The following is a 23,321-nucleotide window of genomic DNA, read 5'->3' on the forward strand; positions in this document are numbered from 1 at the left end:
TCAGTTGAGTGTCATAAAACCAAAACCAAAGCAATAATTCTGACCAATCACAAGGGACACTTACAATTCAGCAAACGAATCAGAACTCGAAGTAATTGGCTGAAAAAGTGGTGCGAAAGTTTTGAGCCAATCAATAAGCATAGTAATGCAAAACCAAAGTAAAAGCAAATTACTTTCGACACTCAAGTGAAAATTGCTCTAATGGTATTCACGACAAAACGCACAAGCGAGTGAAATCGAAGAAAGGAAAGCGACTTGTTATGGGCGCTTTGCAGCTCACGGTTACGTGGCACAAAATACGTCATGCTTGAGGGCAAGCTACGCTCTGAAGCATTCAAACAAAGGAAAACTAAGCATGTCTGATTGAAGTCGCTTTGTTTTGGATGTCCCAGCGAGATGTTCCTTTGTACTACGTCATCGTTAGCTACAAGGACCTTTTTTCCCGTCCATCAAATGTGACCAGCATTGCCCCCCCCCCCCCCCCAAAAAAAAAAAAAAAACAAAGCAACAATAAGAAAATAACTTGCCTTATTATAGGAAATTAACGCGTCATGAAATTAACGCGAATTTCACATTTTCGCGGTAATTACCGCGCCGTTAATAAAGTGGAGCGTTAATTTCCATGACGTTAATTTCTATTATTTTGGTCCCAATTTTTCGTTACAGTCCAGATGTTCTTGAATCCAAGGAAAAAGCATAATTTTATCTTGCCACTATCATTGATACTGCGAACAACACTCAAAGTGGGAAAAGTACCACGAACATTGTTTTCGTTTAAGATTATACGCCTACAAGTGTTGAACTAAACTTGTCCCTGTTGTTTACGTCGCGTTAATTTCCTTTATTTTGAAATGTTACCCCCTCTTTCGCGTTAATTTCCTTCAATTCGCGTTAATTTAAGTCGCGATAATTTCAAATACCTTAATTAACACAAGCGTTAATTTCCTATAATAAGGTAGACGAGATCCCAGAAAGGAGCCACGCCCTATGAAAGGAATGCTGATGCATGAACATCACAGGTTCCCGCATTATTCTGTCAGGTTGCCCGATATTTGCTACCAGTAATGAGTACCCATGTTACTCCAAGGTGGAGAAAAGAACTGTGAAAGTTACGTGTCTTGCCCAAGAAGGTAACACAATGAGTTCAACCTACTAACCATTACGTCAAAAGAACTTCAGACACTCGGTAGACTTTCAGTAAAGTCTTTCCGTCGTGTTCATGACCCGCCGGGACCTCTCGCGACTTCATCGCTCGCTTGACCCGTGAGGTCGACTTGTGGTAAGTCTAGACACTCGTTAGGGGCGGATCCAGGAAATCGTGAAAAGGGGCCGAAAAAAATTGTAGCGAGAGCGAGATCGAGCGCCCGATCGAGCGCTCTTGGTTCGAGCCCTGATCGGGTTCATTGTGTTGCGTTCTTGATCAAGACACTTGAATGCCACAGTGCCTCTCGCCACCAAAGTGTATAAACGGGTACTCGCGAATTAAATTCTTGGGGAGGGGAGAGGGATAACCCTTTGATGGACAAGCATAGTACTGATACTCCTAGTCGCTTTATGCTGTTGAAACGGAATGTTACTGCCGACCTGATGGGCCACAAGGCTCAAATGCGGAGCCCGCGGTGCTCGTTACTCGTTTCAATATGGTATGAAAGGTCACTGGCAGTAAGGCAAAACATATTGGTGCACGGCATAAACCCGGCCCCTATTGCAACATTTGTCTTATGTGGACGGGTGTTAAGCGATGGTTGCGTTATATATCCAACACTCGAGAGAGTGTTTCACCACATTTTTAAACATCGAGAAGAGATTTGAAAATGCAACGCGCAGCGAAGTATTTTTAATGAGCTTCGCGAGGTGTTTAGAACTGTGACAAAGCACTCTATGGAGTGTTTAAAAAAATATATCTCAATCGAAACCAAAACTAAAGAGTAAACAGAAAAAAATAAATTCGTAAAAAATATAACGAGTTTGAGAACCATTTTTCACAAGTCGGGACGCAACGCCGTGGCCTGCAAGGCTTTCGACAACAATTTCATGGACACCTAAAAATTCTAGAAAACAATTTATTTCTCTTCAAATATACACCACTTCTACGTTGGAAGTGATATTATTAATAAAGCAAGAAGTTAAGATTTCACCGACAAAGCAATACTTACACCATACTGATACAATTTAAAACTATTTTTGTATAAAACCTTTTACTGAAATCATAGTTTTCAAGCAATTCTGATTCCGCTTCTAAATCAAACGGGTTTTCTTCGGTAATACACTTTCAAGTTTTGTACAGAGCGCAAATATAGTTAAGAAATTGCACTATTTAAAGTAACATTGGCTAAAGCGTGGATAGTTTCTTAAGGTTTATATCGACTAGAATCTCAAATACATCCTTAAGCACCGCCTTCATGAGGTCAGTGTCTGTTGCGCATGTCACGTGCAAATACACATGTTTGTCAGCGGGTTTCTTGGAAAGGAATAAGTCCCGGATGTAATTAAGAGCTCTGTCGGGATCTGGACCGCCTGAAACGAAAAAATGCATTAATTCAAATGTTATGCACGGTTTACTATTCCTGACAATTATGCTTTTAAGTAAGTCTGCGAAGAAAGGCATTCTAGGGACGTTTTAGGAATACCATAATGATTTGATTTAGCGCCCGGGGCGCTTATTTACTTTTGGCACCTTAAGGAAGGGCGCATATTCGAGACAGGGCGCAGGGCGCTTATTCGGGACAGGGCACTTATTTAATATTTTGAGAAATAACCAAATGTTCAAAAAAAGGTTTAATAAATATTAAAATAACTAACAATAACAGAAACTATAACAGTATCACATTGTTGAACGTTCAGTTACTTTTTAAAAATTGTTCATTTTAGCAGTAAATATATACCTGTACGGTACGGTGAATGTTCATGAGTTAATCTATTCGACGTCGATGACTTCAGTAGGGGCGCTTATCCACATTAGGGGCGCTTATTAGAATAGGGGGGGGGGGGGCTTATAAGAATGGGGACGCCAAGAGGGGATATTTCTTGGGACGCTCATTAGAATGGGGGTGCTTATTGGCAAAAACACATTTGAAGGCGGGCGCTTATTCGGAAAGTAAAAAAAAGGAATCGCTTACCATCATAATCGGGAAAACACGAAGAGAGATTCGACGTCTTTAATTTCTCCACGAAAAGGTCGTGTTTATTGAGAAACAGTATAAACTCTGTGTTTTCAAGGAACCCATTATGGCTGATCTCTTCGAATAATTCCAAGCTATCCAACATCGCATTCTGAAACCCAAAGGTGTTAAAAGTCAGAAAAAAGTTAGGACAACGGGTCAAAGGACTATGTCACGGATTTGAACAGATTTTTGAACGGCCAAAATTGTGTCCTAGGAAACTTAAAAATAATCGTCCATTTTAGAGCACTCAAACTATTTAAAAGCGCGTTTGGCTGCGGATGGCTCGGATGGAAATGGATTGCAATTTGAAAACGTTAGCCAACGTTTTCAAGTTTGTTTCAGCGCGCCTTAAAAAAATCGATTTTATAGCCGAAGTTTGATTTCTATCCCCAAATAAAAGTTATATATATCTTCAGTTAAATCTTCAAAGATAATGTTTTTCATGGGTAAAGTTGCCTACCACTTATTTCAGAACAGTTAAGACCAAAAATCTGCGAAATCCCTGTGACATAGTTCCTTTAAATGGGACGAGGCAATCTCCACAATTGAGCAGATTTTTGTAGCTTGTAACTTGTCAGTTAACGAAACCATGTGATTTACACTGGACATTAAAAGCTTCCAATTGATACAAGTAGCAAGCATTCGGGAATCTTCGGAAATATTCGGACACGCGAATTAAAAGAACGAAGACTTACCGAGTTTTCGTCCTCTTCCACGAACTCATCATAGCTGCTTAATGGGACGAAGAATACGACTGCTGTTACGCCCTCAAAGAAATGAATCCATTTCTTCCGCTGATTCTTTTGTCCGCCAACGTCTATTACTCTGTAAACAACAAAAACAAACATGGCACGCTTATTGTACAGAGCTCTATTTATCTACCTCCTCTACCCAGAAAAATGCAGTTTAATAGAGTTTCTACGACAGAAGCAAACTAACAACAAACTAAAGTACTGGTTTAAGTGGCTAAACCGACAATTCCTGAAATAACCCTTTGCAGGAGAATCTGTGTTTCTGTTCATGCATATGGTATGGTAAAGTCTGCGTTCGAGTCTAGCGGCCCATCAGTATTTCTACTCCCCCCTGGATTGGATGCTAGTCCATCGTAGGGTTACCCCCCAGCAGTAAATTGGCCGGTACCCATTTATACACCTGAGTAAATAGAGGCACTATGAGAGTAAAAGTCCCGGGGGGGGGTACTCAAAAATGTTTTATACGGAGAGGCTCCACCCCAAGTTCTAACCCCTACCCTTTATATACCATTTTTGACAGAAATGTACCCCTTCGTATACCTAACTGAAAAAGGTACCCCTTTCATATACCTAAGAGACATGGGTGGACTTAAAATAGGACGTTTTCTTGTCATTTTTATGTAGCGCTCAATAAATTAAAATAATACAGCCATGAATTGCGTCTGTTCGAAATTTTAATTAAAGGCCCTGAAAAGCCAATGACAGATTCCATACCCTTTCATATACTTGAACTCGGAAATCCCTACCCTTAATACTGAAGCCAAAAAGGACCCCCGGGCGGAGCCCCCGTATAGGCCATTATGGGAGTACCCCCCCCCCCCAGGGTAAAAGTGTCTTGCCCAAGAACACAACGCAGTGCCCCGGCCAGGGCTCAGACCCGGACCGCTCAATCCAGAGTCCAAAGCACTAACTATTACGCCACCGCGCCTCTAACTCATGAATATCTGTATATTGTACATATATGTATATTCCCCGGGCCGGGGATGGGGGGGGGGGGGGTGTGGTGCGTCCTACCTGTAATTGTAGCTATTTACAGATATCCTTCTCTCCTGGACTCCTTGTGTTTGTTGTCTCGCGTGAAGAATATCCTCGTGCGTTGGGATATAATTCGGCTGTGACAATCGTTCAAGATTCTCAAAAAAGCTAAATAAAAAACCGAAAGAAGAATTTGATAATGATTTTCACAGTTTCAACTTGGCAAGGAGAGGAGATGAAAAAGTGAACAAAATATTAAGCCCACCAAATATTAAGCGTCCCCTACCTAAAGCGGCTAGAGTTTAAGACGGAATCCACCAGGAAGTCGAGTAATATTTATTTAAGTTGGACAAACTCAAAGTACCAGATATTTAAATCCTATTGCGTTATTTCCTACCCTTAATAAAAGTTAAAGATGTAATAATTATCCGTGATAACACCAACAACAATTTTTTATCAGAGCCTGAGAAAATGAATTTCAAATTCACAAGTATGGCAAACCTCACATCTTTTAAGCGATTCATGGGATTTCAGTGGAACAATTTTTTCGATGTTTGTGTTAGAAAAGATTTCTTTGATAAGATATTTGAAGCAGTAACACAAAAGCTTGCAATCAGGTGTAAATAGTTTTGGTACATATTTTGTCCAATAACTACTCGAAGTCCTGGCGGATTTTCTCTTAAAGTTTTCTATATAGATATGTGTGGCGGCTAAAGGTCATGGGTTTCGAGTCGTTCTCATCAGAAATAGGATATAGAATTTGAACCATTTTGGTCTAAAATGGGGTATGGTTTGTGCACTCTAGTCAGCAATTTGGTTAAACTTGAAAGAAAATTTTAATCATTGTCTTATATTCACCTCTTTGGAAAAGCGATTTTATTCATATCCTCGCTAATTTGAAGCCCTTATCAAATGTTTACAAACTTTTAATTATTTATTATTCACCTCTTTAGTGTTTTTTAACATCGAATTTATCCAAACCGATGCAGTTCCAAAGTTTTATCTGAAATAGAGTATCAGTTTTCTAGTCAGGTCTAAATGGAGGGGCATCAAATGGTGTTCGCGAACATGCGAATACAGCGTTTTCTTTGCGAGCACAAGCATTGACCAAAGTTAGCCATGTGAGCAACGAACACTTTTCAAAAAGCTGCCTCCACTAAAAACTGAGCATGCGAGCACCTGTAAAAGCGACCACGAGCAAACGAGCACCACCTAACATTTGCGAGCATCCGAGCAGAAGCCTAATTTTGCAAGCACTGCAAAATTTTGAGGGACCATTCATGATCCTAAATAGGATAGGAATGGCAGTAATCATTATTTTATTACTTATTATTAAAATTCTTTCAAAAAATTAACATATATGTTACAATTATTCAAAATTATTGTACTGAACAAAACATCAAGTGCATTTCCAGCCCATGCATAGTTCTAGCCCTAACACAAGTACAAAGGGCACGTATTGAAATTATACTAGTATTTCTTCGGCTTGAGAATGTACAGAAAAATATGCAAAACTCGTTGACAAGTTTCTTAGCCCTTTTTGCATCAACAGTTAGTATGTTATCATTATCACCTTATATCATCTATCACTATTTCGCTTGGAAAAATAATTTGCTGGCCGCAGGAGGTAAAAACAAAAAAAAACACGCGGAGAAGGGCCGCGGCCGCAAGAGGCGGCGGAAGAGGAAAAAGAGCAGACTGACAAAAAACGAGAAGAATGTGGCCGCTAATGGAGGGTGGCCGAAGAGGCGGACGAGGGAAAAGGGAAGGGCAGGAAGGAGGACGCAGACACCCAACAGTTTAGGGGAGCCCCTCCCACCTACGGGCGGACTCTTGATCAAATCATTCTAGTCAGTTATTTTCTAACAGCAAATAAGACTTACTATTTAGCAGAATCGTCAATGTAAAACAGATTTCTTTGATCGTAGCAGGTCTGTACTGAGGCGTCGTTCCAGAATGTTTTCAACAATGGAACTCGGTCTTCAAGCGAAAAATTGTTGTTTTCGTTATCCTCTGAGTCAGCGTGTTGCAATAAATTGCTAAAATCCTGGGTAAAAAATCAAAACAAAAAACAAACAAACAAGTAGTATGTTGTCACTACTATTCGTTTTTATTTCAGGACATTTCTGTTGTAAGTACACACACGATTCCAGTTTGGGGTTTACCTCGGTGTAAGAAGAACCTGTGATATTTTTCTTTGTTTTGGAGCTTTTGTTTTCCTGCTCTGTATTGTTTTTGACGCTCTTTGTTGCTTTGTTCGTTCTTTGCTTTACGTCACCGGTGAGTTTCACAGGTTCTTACACCGAGGATGAGCTCCAGATTGTATCGACTTGTGAAATAATTGGGCCAGAAACTGTACGCAATAGCGTTGACCTTGCGTCCATTTTGACCGAAATAAGGATTTCACTAGTCTCCTTCGCAGCCGCTTTCGTCCCAAAAAGCGGCTGCAAAGTAGACTAGGATTTCATAAAAGTCGACGCATTTTTTTTTTTTTTAACTTTTGGCCAAAGAAGAAGGCCTTGATGTTCACTTTACATGAGCATCGAAAGTAATTCGTGTTTGCTTTGGTTTTGCTTAACGACGCTTAGTGATTGGTTTAAAAATCTCGCTCCACTTTCTTAGCCAATCAAAACTTAAACCAAAACCAATCGTGTAACATGCACGTTTTCCCGCGCTTCGTGCTGGTTACATGTACTAGCTTCGTGTTTTGATTGGTTTACTGGATTGTCTGCGTCCTTTGTGACTGGCCAGAGTTACCGTATTTATTCGATTGAGCGCCCTGGGCGTATATTGGACGAGAGTGGGCGCATTCGAGGTGGGCCAGAGCGGGCGCTTCCCAAGAGAAGAGGAAGAAAAAAAAGAAAAAAGAAAATGTACAAACAGACTGAAGAGACAAGAACCGCGGACCGGACGCCAATCTCAATCAGATCACTCTTGTTGTGCACTCAGGTTTAGGGGTGGGGGTGGGCGCTCGAGGCTGGGCGCCCCACCCGGGGGGCGCCCCACCTACAGGGTGGGCGCATTCGAGGTGGGCGCATTCGAGGTTGGGCGCTTAATCGAATAAATACGGTATTTCTTTGGTTTTGAGAACTTATCTACGTGACAAATTTGTTTATTGATATTTTCTTAGCAGAGCAAAATGGAGATAATTCTTAAAAAAGTAGAAGAGAGTAAAGCGTCGTCCAAAAGCATTTATATAAATATGGTGTCTCCCTAAATATGCAGTTTCACTTAAAAATAAAAAAGTAAATAAATACAAATGGAACACACCTCTGTTTTTAATTCTTCGTTGTCAAAAGTGAGTCCTATTTCTTCCATTGCTTCGAGAATTCGGATCATTGCTCTTCTGACATTAGTGTAGATGATTGGTTTGAATTCTCTTCTTTCTTTCACTGTGTAGCCATCGCCATACACAATTCGCAGTTGTTTCAGAAACGTTGTTTTCCCAGAGCAACCAGATCCTAAAGAGAGAGAAAAACACAGCTGTGAGCGCTAATAAATGGTTCTCATATAATCGCCCCGATCGTTTCTTTCGCCTCTGTCACTTCAAAAAGTTTTTCTTACGATCGGGGCTATTATATGAGACAGAACATTACGATCGCTAACGTCTGCGGTGATTGGGGCGATCACGATCGCTTTGATCGCCCGTACTTTATCCTTCTACGCTTCGCCGTAAAACTGCAATAACTGAGAAGATAGGAGGCCACGAGTTTTGCTCTTTCATTGAAGGCTGCCATTGTGTTGGATCATGGGCTAAAATGATTGCTTTTTTTGCAGGTCTTAGCTTATACCAGGCGATCGGGACGATCATATGAGAACCTCCGATCGCTTAGTATTTGCAAACGATCAATGCGATAGAAACGATGGGGGCGATCATATGAGAACCAACCTTACCGTGATGGACTCAGAATCACGGTTGATTTTAAACTGCAAAGTGGAACAAACCTATATTTTGTATATGACGATAAACATTGCACGAAGTTGAATTGTAAACATTTGATCTACTTATACGCTCCTCGTATTGACGTTTCTTGCGTTGTTTTGCTTTGAGGTCACGTTTCACTTTTAATATCTGCAGTGATTTCAGCGTTATCTGAAATAAGCCAAGCTACGTCCGCCACGATTATGAAAAAAATCAAATGCCAACACTTATTTTAGTTGGGTTTACATTCTCTTAGTTCTGCGATTGGTTCAAAAGAATTCGTGCAACGTGCTAGCCTATCCGCGCAAACATACTCGTTTTTTAAGCCAATCAGCAAAGCCCAAAATAAGTCGTGAATTTGGACTAAGCACGTTTTCCCGCGCTTGGTGCCAAATAAGGCAAGCAGTTTAAATTATTGTCGCTTTATTTTAATTAAATCAGTGTACTGTTTACGCAAAAAATATTAATGTCAGATCGCTTTCTAAAACGTGTTAATACGGAAAATCTCGAACCTCCAAAGGAAATGAGAACTGCTTCGAGAAATCAAGAAATTTGAGAAATCAAGTGTACAATTACAGAGTACTATCCAAGAGAAACGAAAATTGGCTCGAGAAATCGGGAGTTTTGAGAAACCGAGAGTTCGAGAAATTGGGATTCTTACTGTAGAAAATTACTTTACGGACTAGCTTTTTCACTCTAAACACAGAATAATTTTAAGTTTTTTTTTTTTTTCACCGTTATTTGTCTTCAAGCATTACATCATAATCAATCGACCGATCATTCAATCGATTTTAACAATAATGACAATTATTTCTTTATATATGCAAGTAATAACCGTGAAATTTTGGATGATAAAGAGGGAAGGTTTTAGCTTGTAGAGAAAATGGGTAGGGAATGAGAGCATACAATCCACACACGAATTTTAACCCTCTTTGGAAACGTTTAAATTCGATACTAAATTGAATAAAAATTAGACGTACCTTTCGAAAATGTTTATGATAAAATGGAAAGAAATTGAAATTAAGATTTCGAAAGATTAAGCTTTTGGGCGGAAATTTGTTGCCAATTTTTTAGCAGTTTGTACAATAAATAATGTATTTTAAAACTTCATTAGGATTTATACTACTTTTTATGCAAAATATAAAATACAATCTGAGCACATTCAGTAAATATTTTGTAAAAGTCCAGATGTATTTAGATATTTTACTTTCGTCCGTTCCGCGTAGTTCAAATCTCTCTGTGGTTTTAGCATCATTACTAATTTAATATCGCAGATGTCACTGTCAAAATGTGGAAACCACTTTTGATTTTCATTTAAATGGAAAAACATTGATTAATAAACAGCCCGATGCGATCCGGAGAAATTATAAAATGCGCTTTGAATGATTTAGCGGTGAGATCCAGTTCAATCATTTTATGACAACGTCACAGTAAAAATTCGTATAGAAATCACTTTGATGCGAAGTGGTGATTTGATGTCCCGTTTGTTTATCCAGTAAAAGCTTTTTTCTTTTTATTTCAATTTCAATAAACGCTTTCTAAAAGATTATATTTAGCATAAATCTTTTTGTTGATTAGAATGGTTTTGTCGTTGAAATGGAATACAATCCGTCCAAATCAGACAATCATTGAAATGTCACGAATAAATAGCTCTTTGAATCAGTCATTTATAAAACATCATGACTTGGAATTTGATTTTTGAGAGAGTTTTGTTTGCTATGAAATTTTTGTGTCGTTGTTTACTTAAGAGTGCGCAAAGAAATATTAAAAACATTGTGTGTTTCGGGGACGGTTTCGCTTGTTCCTGCCACAGGCTGTTGTTTTTATAGTGTTATTGTTTTCCTGGCTTGCTGGTATCGCAAAAAAAGTGAAAAAGGGGTATAGTTAAAACAATGTTGAAAAATAAAAGATGAAATATTTATTCGCCCAGTAGTTGGCCGAAAATGGCAACTGAGGAATTTACTAGACCTGAGGCATGCTTACCTAAAATCAACAGCTGAACTTCTCTCTCTTTCAATTCTCTTTCCTCGTCCAATAATGCGTCGATATCTCTGCTTCGCTTAAATGCCGCCTTGAGTTCGCTTGGTTTAAGGTTCGAGTCGAGCCTTTGCAGTTCTTCAGCCATGGTCAGCCGGCAAGGAAATTAGATTTCACACGGTCAATCGCATATCCATCGCAAGCTGTCGTCGATCCGTGAAAGGTCCAACTGAGCGCGTCGTACGGTACTCAGATAATCAAAGGAGATATTAACAATTTTGACTTCGGAGTACCTATACAAAACAAAAAAGAACAGAACAGTCCTTCTCTTTACTTGAAAGCAGGCCCAAGTTCGAAGCAATAGCAACCATTTACAGCGTTTCAAGTTCGTTTTTAGCGTTATTAATTTATAACTTGGACGAAAGAGCGACAAACGTTCAGTACACAATTTGAATAACAAAGTCACCCGGAATCGAGCGGTCCAATCAACAGCAAGATGCGATTAATGGTGGGTTTTGTATTCTTTGTGGACCAGTCGAAATTCATTAACAAATGTTTACAAAAGAGGCTTCCATTTCCTTAACACGTTCTTAAAAGCTTTTTAAATCTTATATAGGACGATAAAAATAAATTCTGTTTTGGTCGCGCGAGAGCCTGCAATAATCATTCATACTTGCTGCACTTAATAAATACTGTATTTTTTAACCAGTCTTTACTCATAAAATAAGCGACCATTTCTGCTTTTACCAGTAACGGTACTATATTTGTAAACACCAACTACTTTTGTACAAAAGGTACAAAATTAACTTTTTGTGTACGACAGGCAAAAAAAAAGATGCTTTCAACTGGTTAACTCCCTTGCGACATGTATTTTGTTTTTGATGATTTCATATGACTATATTTTTTGTAGCTATTTCGGGATTTCAAGGAAAGAAATGCGTGACCGGCCTGACACCATTTTTTGGTTAAGAACCAAATTCTCCCATCGAATATTACAAAAATGGGTGGATTACAGTAAGGAGAGTTTTAAAACCGATATTTAAGTATCTCAATCATTTTGAATGCAAGAAAACAAGCGCTACAGCAGATTATTGGAAGAACCCAGGTGTTGATTATCATGAAATAAACCGGCGACGGTTTTGTTTTTGGCTTTCAATACATATTGTCATTTTGTTCACACTAAACACAGGTTTAAAAAAGTAACAGTCCAGGATAGTTTTGGCCTATTATTTGATGGATAAATTAATATTTTTGTACTCAATAACTTCTATAGTCAGTGTTGGCTATTTTTTGGTCAATTTCGCCTTAAAATCATTATAAATTTTAATTTATTCGTCTACTGTTACATGTAAAAATTAACTTTAATTTTTAACAGTAGACGAATAGGCACCATGTTTTAATTTCGGGGATTTCGGATTTAACACTAATGCAATGTGTTATGTCCTGCTAAAGAAGTCCGTTTTTATCATGTTTTATCAGACTCAGTGACGTTTCTGAGAAATAAACTGAAATAATTTCTTTCTGTGAGCTGCTCAATACCACCACTCTATTCAGTTTTGCTTTGCCTTTTTGTACGTTGTTTTTATTTTTGTCGTTCTAAATTCCGGATAAACGATTTGGCCGGACTTGAAAGTTTAAATAACGGAATTGACACTTTGCGTAGAAAAGCTTTAACTTAGACACGAAGCTGGAAGTTAGAAAAATATCTCTAAGGTAAATTTTAAATCGAAGGTGAAGTAACCCGGACTTTCCTAACCTTCTGAGCGTTAACCCTTGAAAAAAATTCAGTTTAATTAAATTAATACATGTATTAATCACTGTTGCTCTACCTACTAAGCTGCGAGGCCAGACGCGAGCAAGTCATGGGTAATTACATGTAAGATGGTAATTCGTTGGACTGTTCACAGCCCTCCATTTTTTCCGTATTTTTTTGCGTTTAAAAGTCTAGCTGTGGACAGTCTATAATTTGTAGGAAATTGGATATTTCTTAGGTCACGTAGCCTCTCTGATATAAAGCCAGAAGTCTATATTTAGTTCTTATTTTAATTAATTGAACGACTTTTTCTGTTTTTTGTTTTGTTCATTGTTCGTGAAGGTCAACTAGTGATGAAAACCGATAACTAAAATTCTTGGAAAAAAATAAGTCAATGTTTTAAGAGGGGTTGAATGGGGGTGCCGAAATTTTAGGTATCATGTTTCAGTAAAATTTTCGGCCATTTCTTAGCTATCAGTTAAAATTTCAGCCCTTTTTTTGTCGGCTATCAGAAAATTTTCTCAGCCGTGAAATTTTAATGTTGACAAATTCCCAGCTATCATTTACACCCAGGCTATCCAGACACTCTTTCTACTTCAGAACAAAGCAAACTTGGACAGTATGATTTTTATTCGATTTTTCTTAACACAGAAAAAAAGGCCGTTGAAAATGATTAGCCATTGCGCGCGATCGGTCCGAATGAAAAAACAAACAAGCAAACAAACAAACAAATTCCTTGTTAAAGGTGTAAGAAATGGGTAATAAAGGCCAAAAAGATTAAAAAAAGACGTTTCTGGCAATAGCCTTTCTTCGGTGGTAAACGTCGCCAAAGAAAATGCGACAAACATTTCGCATTTCTTTGGCGACGTTTACCACGAGAAAAGATGAAACTCTGTTTTAAAAAAAATTTTTGCACTTTTACCCATTTTATTACACCTTTTTTAGTGCCACGCAGTAACTTTGGAACTTTTGTTCTTATTATCAAATTCAGTTAACTTATCAGATTGTGTGATTCAATTCATGCGGCCCACACGGAGCAGTACACTGTAAAAACTACTGAAAACGCATGGCAGCATCTGCGGAGAAGAAAATGGCAGAAAATACGCAACTTTCCTATTTCGATCTCCATAAGTAAAGTTTCCGAGTCTCAACAAGTATAACCTACGTTAACAAACGTCCCCCGGGTCCTTCTACCAGAGGCCTTTTGTGAAATGGGCCAGCGCAAGGGTGGAAGGGAAGGCGAAAGGAAAAATTTCACCCCTCTCTTTCCGTTTTCCGTAGGGCCTCGTGCTTCGCGCTCGTCACCAGTCGCTCGCGCAGTCGCGCTTTGCGCTCGACTTTGTTATTGCAGCGCGGAAAAAAAGAAGCGCCTGAGGAAGAGGCTGTCCCCTATGACGAGACAGCTGCAGAGGCTTTTGCGGTGTCCGGACATGTGATTTTAGTACATGTAGTACCGCTGTTTATTATATAGACGTGTCTCACGAGGACTGGGAACTACCGAATTTGATTGGCTATAAAAATCGATGTTGACCGCGGCCTAGACCCATTTAGACCAGCATTTAGACTGGTTACATTTGTAGTGAGAAAGTTACAAACAAATGTACAGAAACAATGACGTATTTCGGCTAAACATACTAAACGGAAGAGCCACGAACTTTGACAAGAATACAAAATATAGAGAGCGAAAACATTTGGCAAATTTAACTAAGCTCGCATGCAGTCAAAATACCAGCTACAGATGAAATTGCGAAATATTTGCAACGCCAGAAGTTAAAAGTAGTCAACACCAATAAAAGCCAATAAAAGCGTTCAAAATTCCTGTCAGTCAATGAGAGAGGCTAGAGAAATTGAAAACATACCCGCCGGTAATCTCGACCTTCTCTTGTCCAAATGTTTCATTGCCGTTCGCAAGCAGAATGTCCGTAAGTACGAACCGTTTACATTTAAAAGCAAAATGGCCATATAATAATGGCCATATAATAAACATCTTATTAACCAAGCTTAGTCGGTCTGTATGGGAGAATCTTCCAGTCCTCGGTCAAGATTCTCCCATACAGACGTCCTGCTCGGTTAATAAGAACTAAATATTTCACAAGTCTTGTAGTTCGTACAGCAATTCTACACTCTGTAATGTCTAATAAGAGATTTACTAACCAACCTTTTTTTCGTTTTTGTTTTTTTAAATCCTAAATTTTCCACCGTTCTTTTAACTTTTGCGCAAGCAGAATCTAGGTAGCTTGCGTAGCAGGCGCCTGTGTAGTTTTGCGCGCGTGTTTGAAAAACACGAAAGGCGCGAGACAGCCACCGTCTCGCCCCTTGCGCGTTTCCCAAATACGCGCTAAAAAGTAACACAGGCGCCTGCTACGCAGGCTAGAAGCTAGGAATAAAAGCACTACACGAAACCTGTTTAAATGGTCTTGTGGAGTATAAATAGCGTGAGGTATTTGTACTCGTTTTGCGCGTTTTTTTACTCAACGAAGCTGAGTGCCAGAGTGCTTTCTCAACCGGAGAAATATCAATAAAAGTAAATATTGAATTAAAAATAGGGACGTCTTTACTCTGGCTAAGATGCGAGACGAGAAATCAATCAACTGTTTAGCAACAGTTTCCTCTAGTCGAGTAGAGCGTTTCTCGATATAAAATAGCCAATGTATGAGCGATACATACATACATATACACTGTCTCTCTTAATAAATGGCATCAGTCAACTATTAATTCGACTTTTGCGGAAACAAATTGATGATGTCCAACTTTCCACCTCTAAATTCCTCGACTTTCGATCGAACATCAACCGAATTAAAACACTTTTTGCCGATTGTTCTTAGTATAATGCCAGTAAAATAGGCAGGCGCTTCGAAGCTAGATAGGAGTAAATATCGAAACTGAGAAACAGAAAAATTCACAATGGCTTAGCTGCGCAGTTGTTCCCTTCGGGAACAACCTTGGTATAAAAACAATGCAAACTTACGGACAGCTTTCTAACCTTGACGACAACGCGTCGAAAATTAAACGTTCGGTTCTTATTATATTTTTGTAGTTTTTTAGCCTCGTATATAAATCAAACAGTATAAAAAGACTTACTTAAATGCCGGCTCCAGCTTAAGCGGTCATTTCGTAGACTTTTAATTTCCCTAACTGCGGTAGACAAAAGCGCCTCGCGAGACATTAGATTTTAGAATCATGGCACCCTGCGTCAAAGGTTGACAACATTTGAAGACTGCTACCCAATCAATACACAACACTTGTGGTTTTTATTACATATATTGCTCCTTTTTTTAAAAGTTTCTCCTATTTTTGTGTATATGTATTGTTGACGTGTTTTCATTGTTTTCCATCGAAAGGCTGCAGTCCGGCAGCTGATAGCTCGAAGCGTTTGAAATTACACATATGTACATATGTACATCGCCAAACAACGTGTAGCCTAAATTTTTATTCATTTTATTAAAGCATCATTAACTTTTTTCAACGCGCTATAAACGTGGGCAAAATTTTCCCTTCTTGGCCACTTGTCGATACGAAACCCCAGTGTATTGTGCTAATATAATAAAAGTGTCCTCTTAAAAATAGAAATCGTCGTTCACTAACCGCTGATATTAAGAGAAAAGAAAACAGAATTGAATAAAATATTCAAGTAAATTCTCTAAAGAGCGGATCGTTCAGTCCATGGCGAAGCGAAGGATCGAAAGCCAAGAGGGCATGGTTTATGCTTTTGTCGCCCATCGAATTTTCGAGTAGCTGGTCTGTTTGAAAGGTGTATTTGCTCATTTCCTTGTTTACATATTTCCTTTTGGCGATATACATGGTGCATGTATTAATAAAAGACGTATGATGACGTCAGCCGGACGATCGTCCCAGACATAATGGTCTTTCAGGCCTAGTTCCAAATCCGCCAGGTGATGATTTTATTTCGGCGACATGTTACACAGGCTTTCACGAAAAAACAAAAAAACAAAAACAAAGCAAAACAAATGTGAGGAAATAATACAAAAATGACGCCAGCGAAAACTTCAAAACCGTTGTTTAATCTTTTTAAGTAAAAAGATTCTCATTCTCATTCTCGTCCCCAGAGGCTCAGCCGGCTAAGAGGCACAAGCCGGCACAAGCGGCTGTGTTTAGGGACGGACCATTATGTTTTTAAAGGGCGAGGAGGGGGAAGTATGACAAATATTGACAAAATTGTTTGCAGGGCCTAGAAAGACAAAATAAATTGTTTGCAAACACTCGCTTTTCGTGGGAGGCGCGTGGGCCGGGCTATTGAGTAATGGTTAGTGCGCCGGACTCCGGATCGAGCGGTCCGTGTTCGAGCCAGATGGCCGGGGTCATTGTGTTGTGTTCTTGGGCAAGTCGCTTTACTCTCAGAGTGCCTCTCTCCACCCAGGTGTATAAATGGGTACCGGCGACATAATGCTGGGGGGTACCCTGCGATGGACTAGCATCCCATTCAGAGGGGAGTAGAAATATTCCTAGCCGCTTAATGCTACCGAAACCGGGATAAGCGGTCCGGCAGTATGGGCCACTTGGCTCGAGGCTTCCTTTATTTATATATAAACACGCGCTATTCAGTCTGATTGCTCCATTTAATTTCAACTTTATTTTTCTGCGAGTTAATATACTAGATAAAAGTTCCAGCTTCACTGTCTTTGTCGGCACAAGCTCTCATCTTGCAAAAATTTACTGTCTACAATTAAAGTTTCATGAAAATTTGTTCATTGCACAAGCCTTGGAAGTATTTTCCTGTTCAAAAACTGTGCTTTACGGATTTCTTCGAAAACCGTTTTGCAATCTGAATTTGAATCGTTACGCAAGTTAATTGGAACTTGCAAATTTATCGAATAAAGAACACGACATTTATGGATTTTGCACTGATTAAAAGATACATTTTCAAAATGCTTCCAAATTATTTTGCTTTATAGTCATTAGGAAAAAGGGAAAGAGTGAAACAGAAAAAAAAAAGGGCGGGGCGTACAGAATTGAAAACGAGGCTGCGTGCCTCACTTGCATGCGCACGTGCAGCCAATCTGGAACGCGTCAATTGGTAATAATATTTGCGTCACAATTAAAAAAGCAGAAAGAGTTTTTTTTTCTTCGAGAGTAGACTTAAGTAATCATGGGGAGTTGCAGTTCAGTGATTTGCTCAGATAGCACAGTCAAAAAAGTCGGGAAAATCGAGAAAGTCGAGAGAAAAGAAGATATTGAGGAAACGCCCGTTGTTGCAATCCACATTCGATGCCCTTCAAACACGGGTTCATGGGAATCTCCGCTAGAATCAAGACAAGACACCGGGTCTGCCGCGGTGGTATCTGCTAGCGTTGACGCTCTTGGCCATGAAGCGGACGATGAGTTATCATCAGATACTCTGACATTTGTGTCGGAAGACGAGTGTGATGTCGCCATCTCACAAGGAAACACTTCGGATAAAAGGGTGAAGACTTGCTTACCTAGGAATGTCCGAAATCACGGACTTGGCCAACAAAATGATGACCAGTCTGATGCGTTAGCATCGGTGGAGAATCCGGTCTTTTCTAGTTCGAAGAATGGGCGCCAATCGAAAGAAGCAAGGAATGGTGGAGATGATGCGAGAAACTGGGCAAAGGAGCGTCCTGGGCCATCCGGACTCCACAGGGAATTCAATATTTCATTGCCGCCACCGCGCCCTTCGAAATGGAAACATGCTGTGTACTCTAAGAATCTCAAGCAAGAGGAACAGCTTGCCGAAGAAAAACTGAAGAGAATACCACAGCGCGTCCGCAGCCAAGGGGAAGAAATTCACGCTAACAAACTACGACTTATTAAGAAGATTAAAAATGCCATCAAGAGAAAGTTTGCGCAGGAATCCGACAGCGATACCGCAGTTCTGCCAACCGATGAAACCACCGCGCAAATTTTTGGCGTGGCTTTGGAAGACTGCCGTGACAGCAACTCAAACAACAGCTCAAGAAGCTGCAGCCCTGCAAGTACAAGTACATCCACTTCCAGTTCGTGGGACAGTTCCATTACTTGTGATGAAGATATTGAAGAACCAAGAACTGACCTTCACTTCAGAGAGGTTCAAACAGTTTCGGAAAGCGCGTACAACCAGCGCGAAAACGGCGCAAAAACAAGACCGCGCGTCACTGTCTCACGAAGAACTTTCACCATATCGAGAAGAGATCTGCAGAAACCAAACATTGGCCTTCCTGCCATCGACGGGGTCAAAACAACTTCAGAGAGCTTCGAAAACGGTCAAAATAGCGTAGAAACAAGGACTCCTTCCACCAACAACTTGAACTGGGATTCCTGGGATAGTTCGACAACTCTGGATAAAGAATTGGAGGAACCAAACGTTGGCCAACAAGACACGGAGGAAAAATCAAACTCAGAAAGCGCGGTAAATGATCAAAGGAAGGGAACGAATAGTCCTTGTTCTATTAACTCATGGGACCTTTCCACATCCTTGGAAAGCGAGGATGAAGTAACATTGGAGTCGGTCAGCCCATGGGAAAGTCCCCAAACCCCTGTTGAAGAGTTCCAGGAGCCAAGCACGCCAGGAAGTGAAAAGAACGAAGCGTGGGATGCCAGAACATGTTCTTCACGCGACAGTTCAAACATCGCTGGTGAATATATCAAGAAAGAAACCTTGGAAACTGCGAACAATGAACAAAAGAAAGCGAGGAAGACTCGCAAATGGTTTCGATTTAAAAAGAACAAGGTCGCTCCTATGTAAAGGAGTTGACGAAGACTACACGTCCTGGGGCAAAGCGTTATGGTATAGAATGAAGTAAGTTGTACATGAGAGGGGATAGTTAAGTTGCGTTTAATCCTTATGCTTTGCGCTCAGTGTACGCAGTATATACCATGCAATTCTGGCAATGAGCCTGCCCCCTTTACGAAATCAAATAATCTCAAACAAAAAATTTCTTTCAATATTAAGCCTTCCCGACACTCAAATATAACCCCATAAACCCGCAATTTCCTTCCGATAACAAACCCCTGTATCCTACTCCCCTACCCTACCAAACCCCCTCCTCAAAATAATCCCCCAAAAGCCCCCTACCCCACCACATAATAGACAACTCCAAAATAAATTCACCCCAACCCCCTGATAACTCACCCCAAATATATACTCACCTCTATCTTCCCTTTGCATAGCACCCCCCCCAAGCCACCTCAACATTACACTCATGATCACACCACTCCAGCAATAACGTCACCCCTTCTAATTCCCACCCTGTAATATGCTTCTCTGAGAGATTGATCACCATCTACTCCCGCACTCCTACTCAATAAAAATAAACCAAACAAAACAAAAATACATTTTTGAATAAAAAACAAGCCCAGGGCTCTTTATCAGCATTTTATGGTATATATTGTGTGTGATGAGCACAAGGCACAGGACTTCTGCAAAACTTAACTATTGCCTTTGACTTGTACACTTAGTTTCATTTTACCCCAAACCGCTTGGTCCCAGATACACTCTTAAAACAAAACAAAAAAACAACAAACAAAAAACAACAACAAACAACAACAACAAAAAAAGTACACTACTGCTTAGAATTAAAGTACTGAAATACTTTTTTGTATTAATAAGAATTGAGACAAACAAGATATATGCTCCTGTACATGATGGGGAAATACTGAACAGAAAAACTCTCCAAAAAGGCATTATGGAATTAAAATACTGTAAAATACTTTCAATGAACTGTACGTATACTTTATTCTTTGTCCACATAACAACCAAAATAAAATTCTCAAAACACTGTTCTGATAAGCTTTTAATCTTTGAGAGACAAACTACTGAACTATAGAAAAAGGTTTTATGTAAAAAAATAAACTACTTTGAATAATTCAGACTCAAACTAAAAAGACTCCAGTTTACACTCCAGTTTACAGTGTCTTTTATGAGTAAAATTAGTTAATTTAAAGTATCACCAATGACTTCAAAGCAAGACAACAAGACAGGAAGATATGAAAAGTAGCTTTTTTTACTTTTTTACTTGCTTTACTCTTAGCTCTCATGTGTGACTAGCCTGCATGAGTGTATGAGGTCTATTAATAGTTACTTGGGGGAGCAGCAGCATTTGGGTTAAGACTTGCGAGCGAAGAAAATTGCTCCTAACTGAATGTCTGAATGTGTGAACCAATTACAGCATCAGCCTGTTACTATGGTAACCATAAAGTTGTTATTTAGATCGGTTGTCACGCAACTCGTCTTTGGTGAGAAGTATTGTGTTACCTAGACTTTCAATAACTCGCGAGGTCGACTTGTGGCAAGTCTATGTGTTACCGTACAGATAATGCTAGTAGACCACTGGGTAGCATGACTGAATGCCGCTGAAAATCGTTCTGCGCCTTGGGCCCCTGACAATGTTACTACCTTCTTTTGTTAATCGTTGTCAGATATCACAAAATATGGAACACCAGATATCTTCATTTGAGATTTTGCACAAGAATCTTCAGACAAAATCAAATCCAAATCACGCAATGATTTGAGGTAATCCCCAGCACCTTCTAAACTCAGCTCTTTGGCAGCCTCAATCAATGTGTCAACATTACTGACGTGTTTACCATCTTCATAAATCATACGAAACAGAAGATCTTTAGCTTTTCCCTGCCCTTTAGGTCCTTTCTGTATTCCAGCTAGACGGTAGCCATGTAAGGAACTCAGCCAGGGTTTCCAGTTTTTAAATTCCAGTCCGTCTTGTTGTCTTGCTTCTTGATCCTGTCCACCTTAAAAAGCAAAGAAATAAATCAATGGATTGATTGATTGATTGTTTGATTGTTCGGTCCATCAATCAATTGATCAATCAATCAATCAATCAATCAATCAATCTAGCAGTCAATCAATCAACCTCTCTATCTACAATAAATCAAGCCAGCAGTCATATAATCAATCAATCAATCAACCAATCATCCAGCCAATCTGTCAATCAATCAATCAATCAATCAATCAATCGATCTTTAATTCAGTTATCCAATCAAGTAATCAGTTAATTAATTAATCACACAAGCAAACGATCAGGCAATCTATCAACCAGTCAGTCAGTCAGTCAATCAATCAATCAATCAATCAATCAATCAATCAATCAATCAATCAATCAATCAATCAAGCAATATCAGTCGGTTGAGTAATCAATGTACTTGCCTATCTTCCTGTATTTCTATATCTTTCTAGCAAGGAGGAAAAGAAGCATTAATCGCCTGTCTAACTGGCTCCCTAGAAATCAGTAATTTACTATTCAAACTCAGGGCCGTACCTAGAGTGGGGGGGGGGGGGGGGGGGTGTTTGCTCCCACCAGAAAAAACTAAAAAAACTATGAAAACTAGACAAAAAAATGAACTAAACAAAATCCAGTTTGCTCCTGCCAGGAAAACTTGCTCCCGCAGACAAAAAATTCTAGATAAGCCCTGAACAACATATGCATGTATAACGAAACATAAAAAAAAAAAATGTTTGCAAAGGAACATTTTTTATGCCCTCTCTCCAAGAAAATAAAAGAAACAAAGGCTGGATGTATTCTTTCGCAGCCACTCCTTATATTGTTATATATGGCATAATATTCGCTTAAAAGGGTGAAAATGATATATACAAGGCTAAATTAAAATGAGCCGAACGTTTTCGACATGTGTTTGTCATTATCAGGGTTGATTTCGAAAACGTTCGGTTCATTTTAATTGTTTTTATCCTTTTAGCCTTGTATATATCATTGTTTTATATGTTAAGTTTTTAACTTTTCAAGCTATGAAAAATGTATCGTTAAGCATCCCATTTTCAGAGACATTTTTCAGCTTCTTGTCCGTGACGTAAACATACTGTGCGTGACAAGAACAAGAATACCGATTGCGTGACAAGCTGAACAAAAATCTGCGTTTGCGCACGACGATTTGCACACGTGACCCACGTGACACACGCGTCTTTGTTGCACGCTCGACTAACTGTTTTCAGCTGTAAATGTAGGACATGTAGGTTGTTTTCGCCTGTGTCTGACTAAAGCTATGACCTAAGGAAGGCTGAAAACGCATTTTGAGTGGCGTTAACTTCCCTGATAGACGAAGGAAAACAGATATCCTTTGAAATGCCCAGATTCAGCTATTTCAAACCTGGCACAAACTTGCCGAGGACGCGACAAGATACATGAAGAAGGCATCGTTTGGTGTGTTTTTGTTTGTTCTTTCTTATGTTTTCCAACGTTTTACATATTTAACATTCAGCTTATACTTAATACCTTAAACACTACGCGTTTACGAGTAGTTTAAGTTCGAAATTATCGAATTTTAGATGGTTAGCTTGTAGTGATTTTGAATCCATTTATTTGCAGGCGTGCATGTGACTCGGCCATTTGAAGTCTTTGAGACGCGTACGAAGATGAAGCCAGTTCGCAAGAAGTCGAGAAAATCCGAGAGCTGAAGGTATTTTACGTCTTAGCCCTGAATGGGAATTCTTCCTATGATTTGAAAGTAAAATATTCTAATAGTGTAAAGAAGCCTTGTATTGAAGATTTTAACGAGACCGCCGGCGCGCACCTCGTTTTGTGAAGAACGTTAACCGTTTGCGCGAAGGAACTCGAATTCTCCGTCTGTTTCATGCTGAACTGTAGTCCGGAAAAGGGGCTGCAATATTGTTACGCTTGCCTGACAAAGTTTCAGCTCTGGCGCTTAATTTTAAATGCAAACAAAGAGTCACTTGCACCAGAAAACCAAAATGGCGCCAACTTTTATGGGTAACCGGTCATAACGCCCCCGAGATAAAACGCCCCCGAGACATAACGCCCCTTATAAGACATGACGCCCCTATAAGACAT

General features: G+C 39.5%; 2 protein-coding genes and 1 long non-coding RNA gene across 5 annotated transcripts in view; 1 reads left to right on the forward strand and 2 right to left on the reverse strand.

The window, feature by feature from the left end:
- Nucleotides 1-2,049: 2,049 nt before the first annotated feature.
- Nucleotides 2,050-15,758, reverse strand: LOC144642732 (guanine nucleotide-binding protein G(o) subunit alpha-like). 2 transcript variants are annotated; one of them, XM_078501780.1, is made up of 8 exons: nucleotides 15,625-15,758; nucleotides 10,797-11,083; nucleotides 8,162-8,352; nucleotides 6,775-6,938; nucleotides 4,931-5,059; nucleotides 3,860-3,989; nucleotides 3,120-3,273; nucleotides 2,050-2,517 (listed from the first exon to the last, which is right to left on the reverse strand). In XM_078501780.1, the coding sequence occupies exons 2-8, from the start codon at nucleotides 10,936-10,938 to the stop codon at nucleotides 2,333-2,335; spliced, it is 1,095 nt and encodes a 364-aa protein (XP_078357906.1). In that variant the 5' UTR covers nucleotides 10,939-11,083; nucleotides 15,625-15,758; the 3' UTR covers nucleotides 2,050-2,332. The 2 variants fall into 2 exon arrangements, with proteins under 2 accessions (XP_078357906.1, XP_078357905.1); XM_078501779.1 differs by lacking the exon at nucleotides 15,625-15,758 and having other exon boundaries at nucleotides 10,797-11,221.
- A 5,147-nt stretch (nucleotides 15,759-20,905) lies between these two features.
- Nucleotides 20,906-21,405, reverse strand: LOC144640842 (uncharacterized). Its single transcript, XM_078499909.1, has 2 exons — nucleotides 21,384-21,405; nucleotides 20,906-21,249 (listed from the first exon to the last, which is right to left on the reverse strand). Exons 1-2 carry the CDS (start codon nucleotides 21,403-21,405, stop codon nucleotides 20,906-20,908), a joined length of 366 nt encoding a protein of 121 aa, XP_078356035.1.
- A 1,049-nt stretch (nucleotides 21,406-22,454) lies between these two features.
- LOC144642857 (uncharacterized) overlaps nucleotides 22,455-23,321 on the forward strand; it is a 71,097-nt gene continuing 70,230 nt past the window's right edge. For both annotated transcript variants that reach the window (XR_013568804.1, XR_013568803.1), the window contains exons 1-2: nucleotides 22,455-22,673; nucleotides 22,839-22,929. This is a non-coding gene — a long non-coding RNA (uncharacterized LOC144642857). The remainder of the gene's footprint in view (nucleotides 22,674-22,838; nucleotides 22,930-23,321) is intronic.

The sequence above is a fragment of the Oculina patagonica genome, chromosome 2, assembly GCF_052425735.1.
Source record: "Oculina patagonica isolate OP01 chromosome 2, crgOcupat, whole genome shotgun sequence".
Taxonomy (NCBI): domain Eukaryota; kingdom Metazoa; phylum Cnidaria; class Anthozoa; order Scleractinia; family Oculinidae; genus Oculina; species Oculina patagonica.

What these genes read in the sequence shown, in the direction of transcription:
- LOC144642732 (XM_078501780.1), bottom strand. Translation starts at nt 10,938, where the DNA reads ATGGCTGAAGAACTGCAAAGGCTCGACTCGAACCTTAAACCAAGCGAA. An exon ending in GTAAATAGCTACAATTACAG is followed by an intron (nt 3,990 to 4,930) that starts GTAGGACGCACC and finishes TGTTGTTTACAG; the next exon opens with AGTAATAGACGTTGGCGGAC. An exon ending in TGGAAGAGGACGAAAACTCG is followed by an intron (nt 3,274 to 3,859) that starts GTAAGTCTTCGT and finishes TTTGGGTTTCAG; the next exon opens with AATGCGATGTTGGATAGCTT.
- LOC144640842 (XM_078499909.1), bottom strand. Translation starts at nt 21,405, where the DNA reads ATGACTGCTGGCTTGATTTATT. An exon ending in GACTGCTGGCTTGATTTATT is followed by an intron (nt 21,250 to 21,383) that starts GTAGATAGAGAG and finishes TTGCTTTTTAAG; the next exon opens with GTGGACAGGATCAAGAAGCA.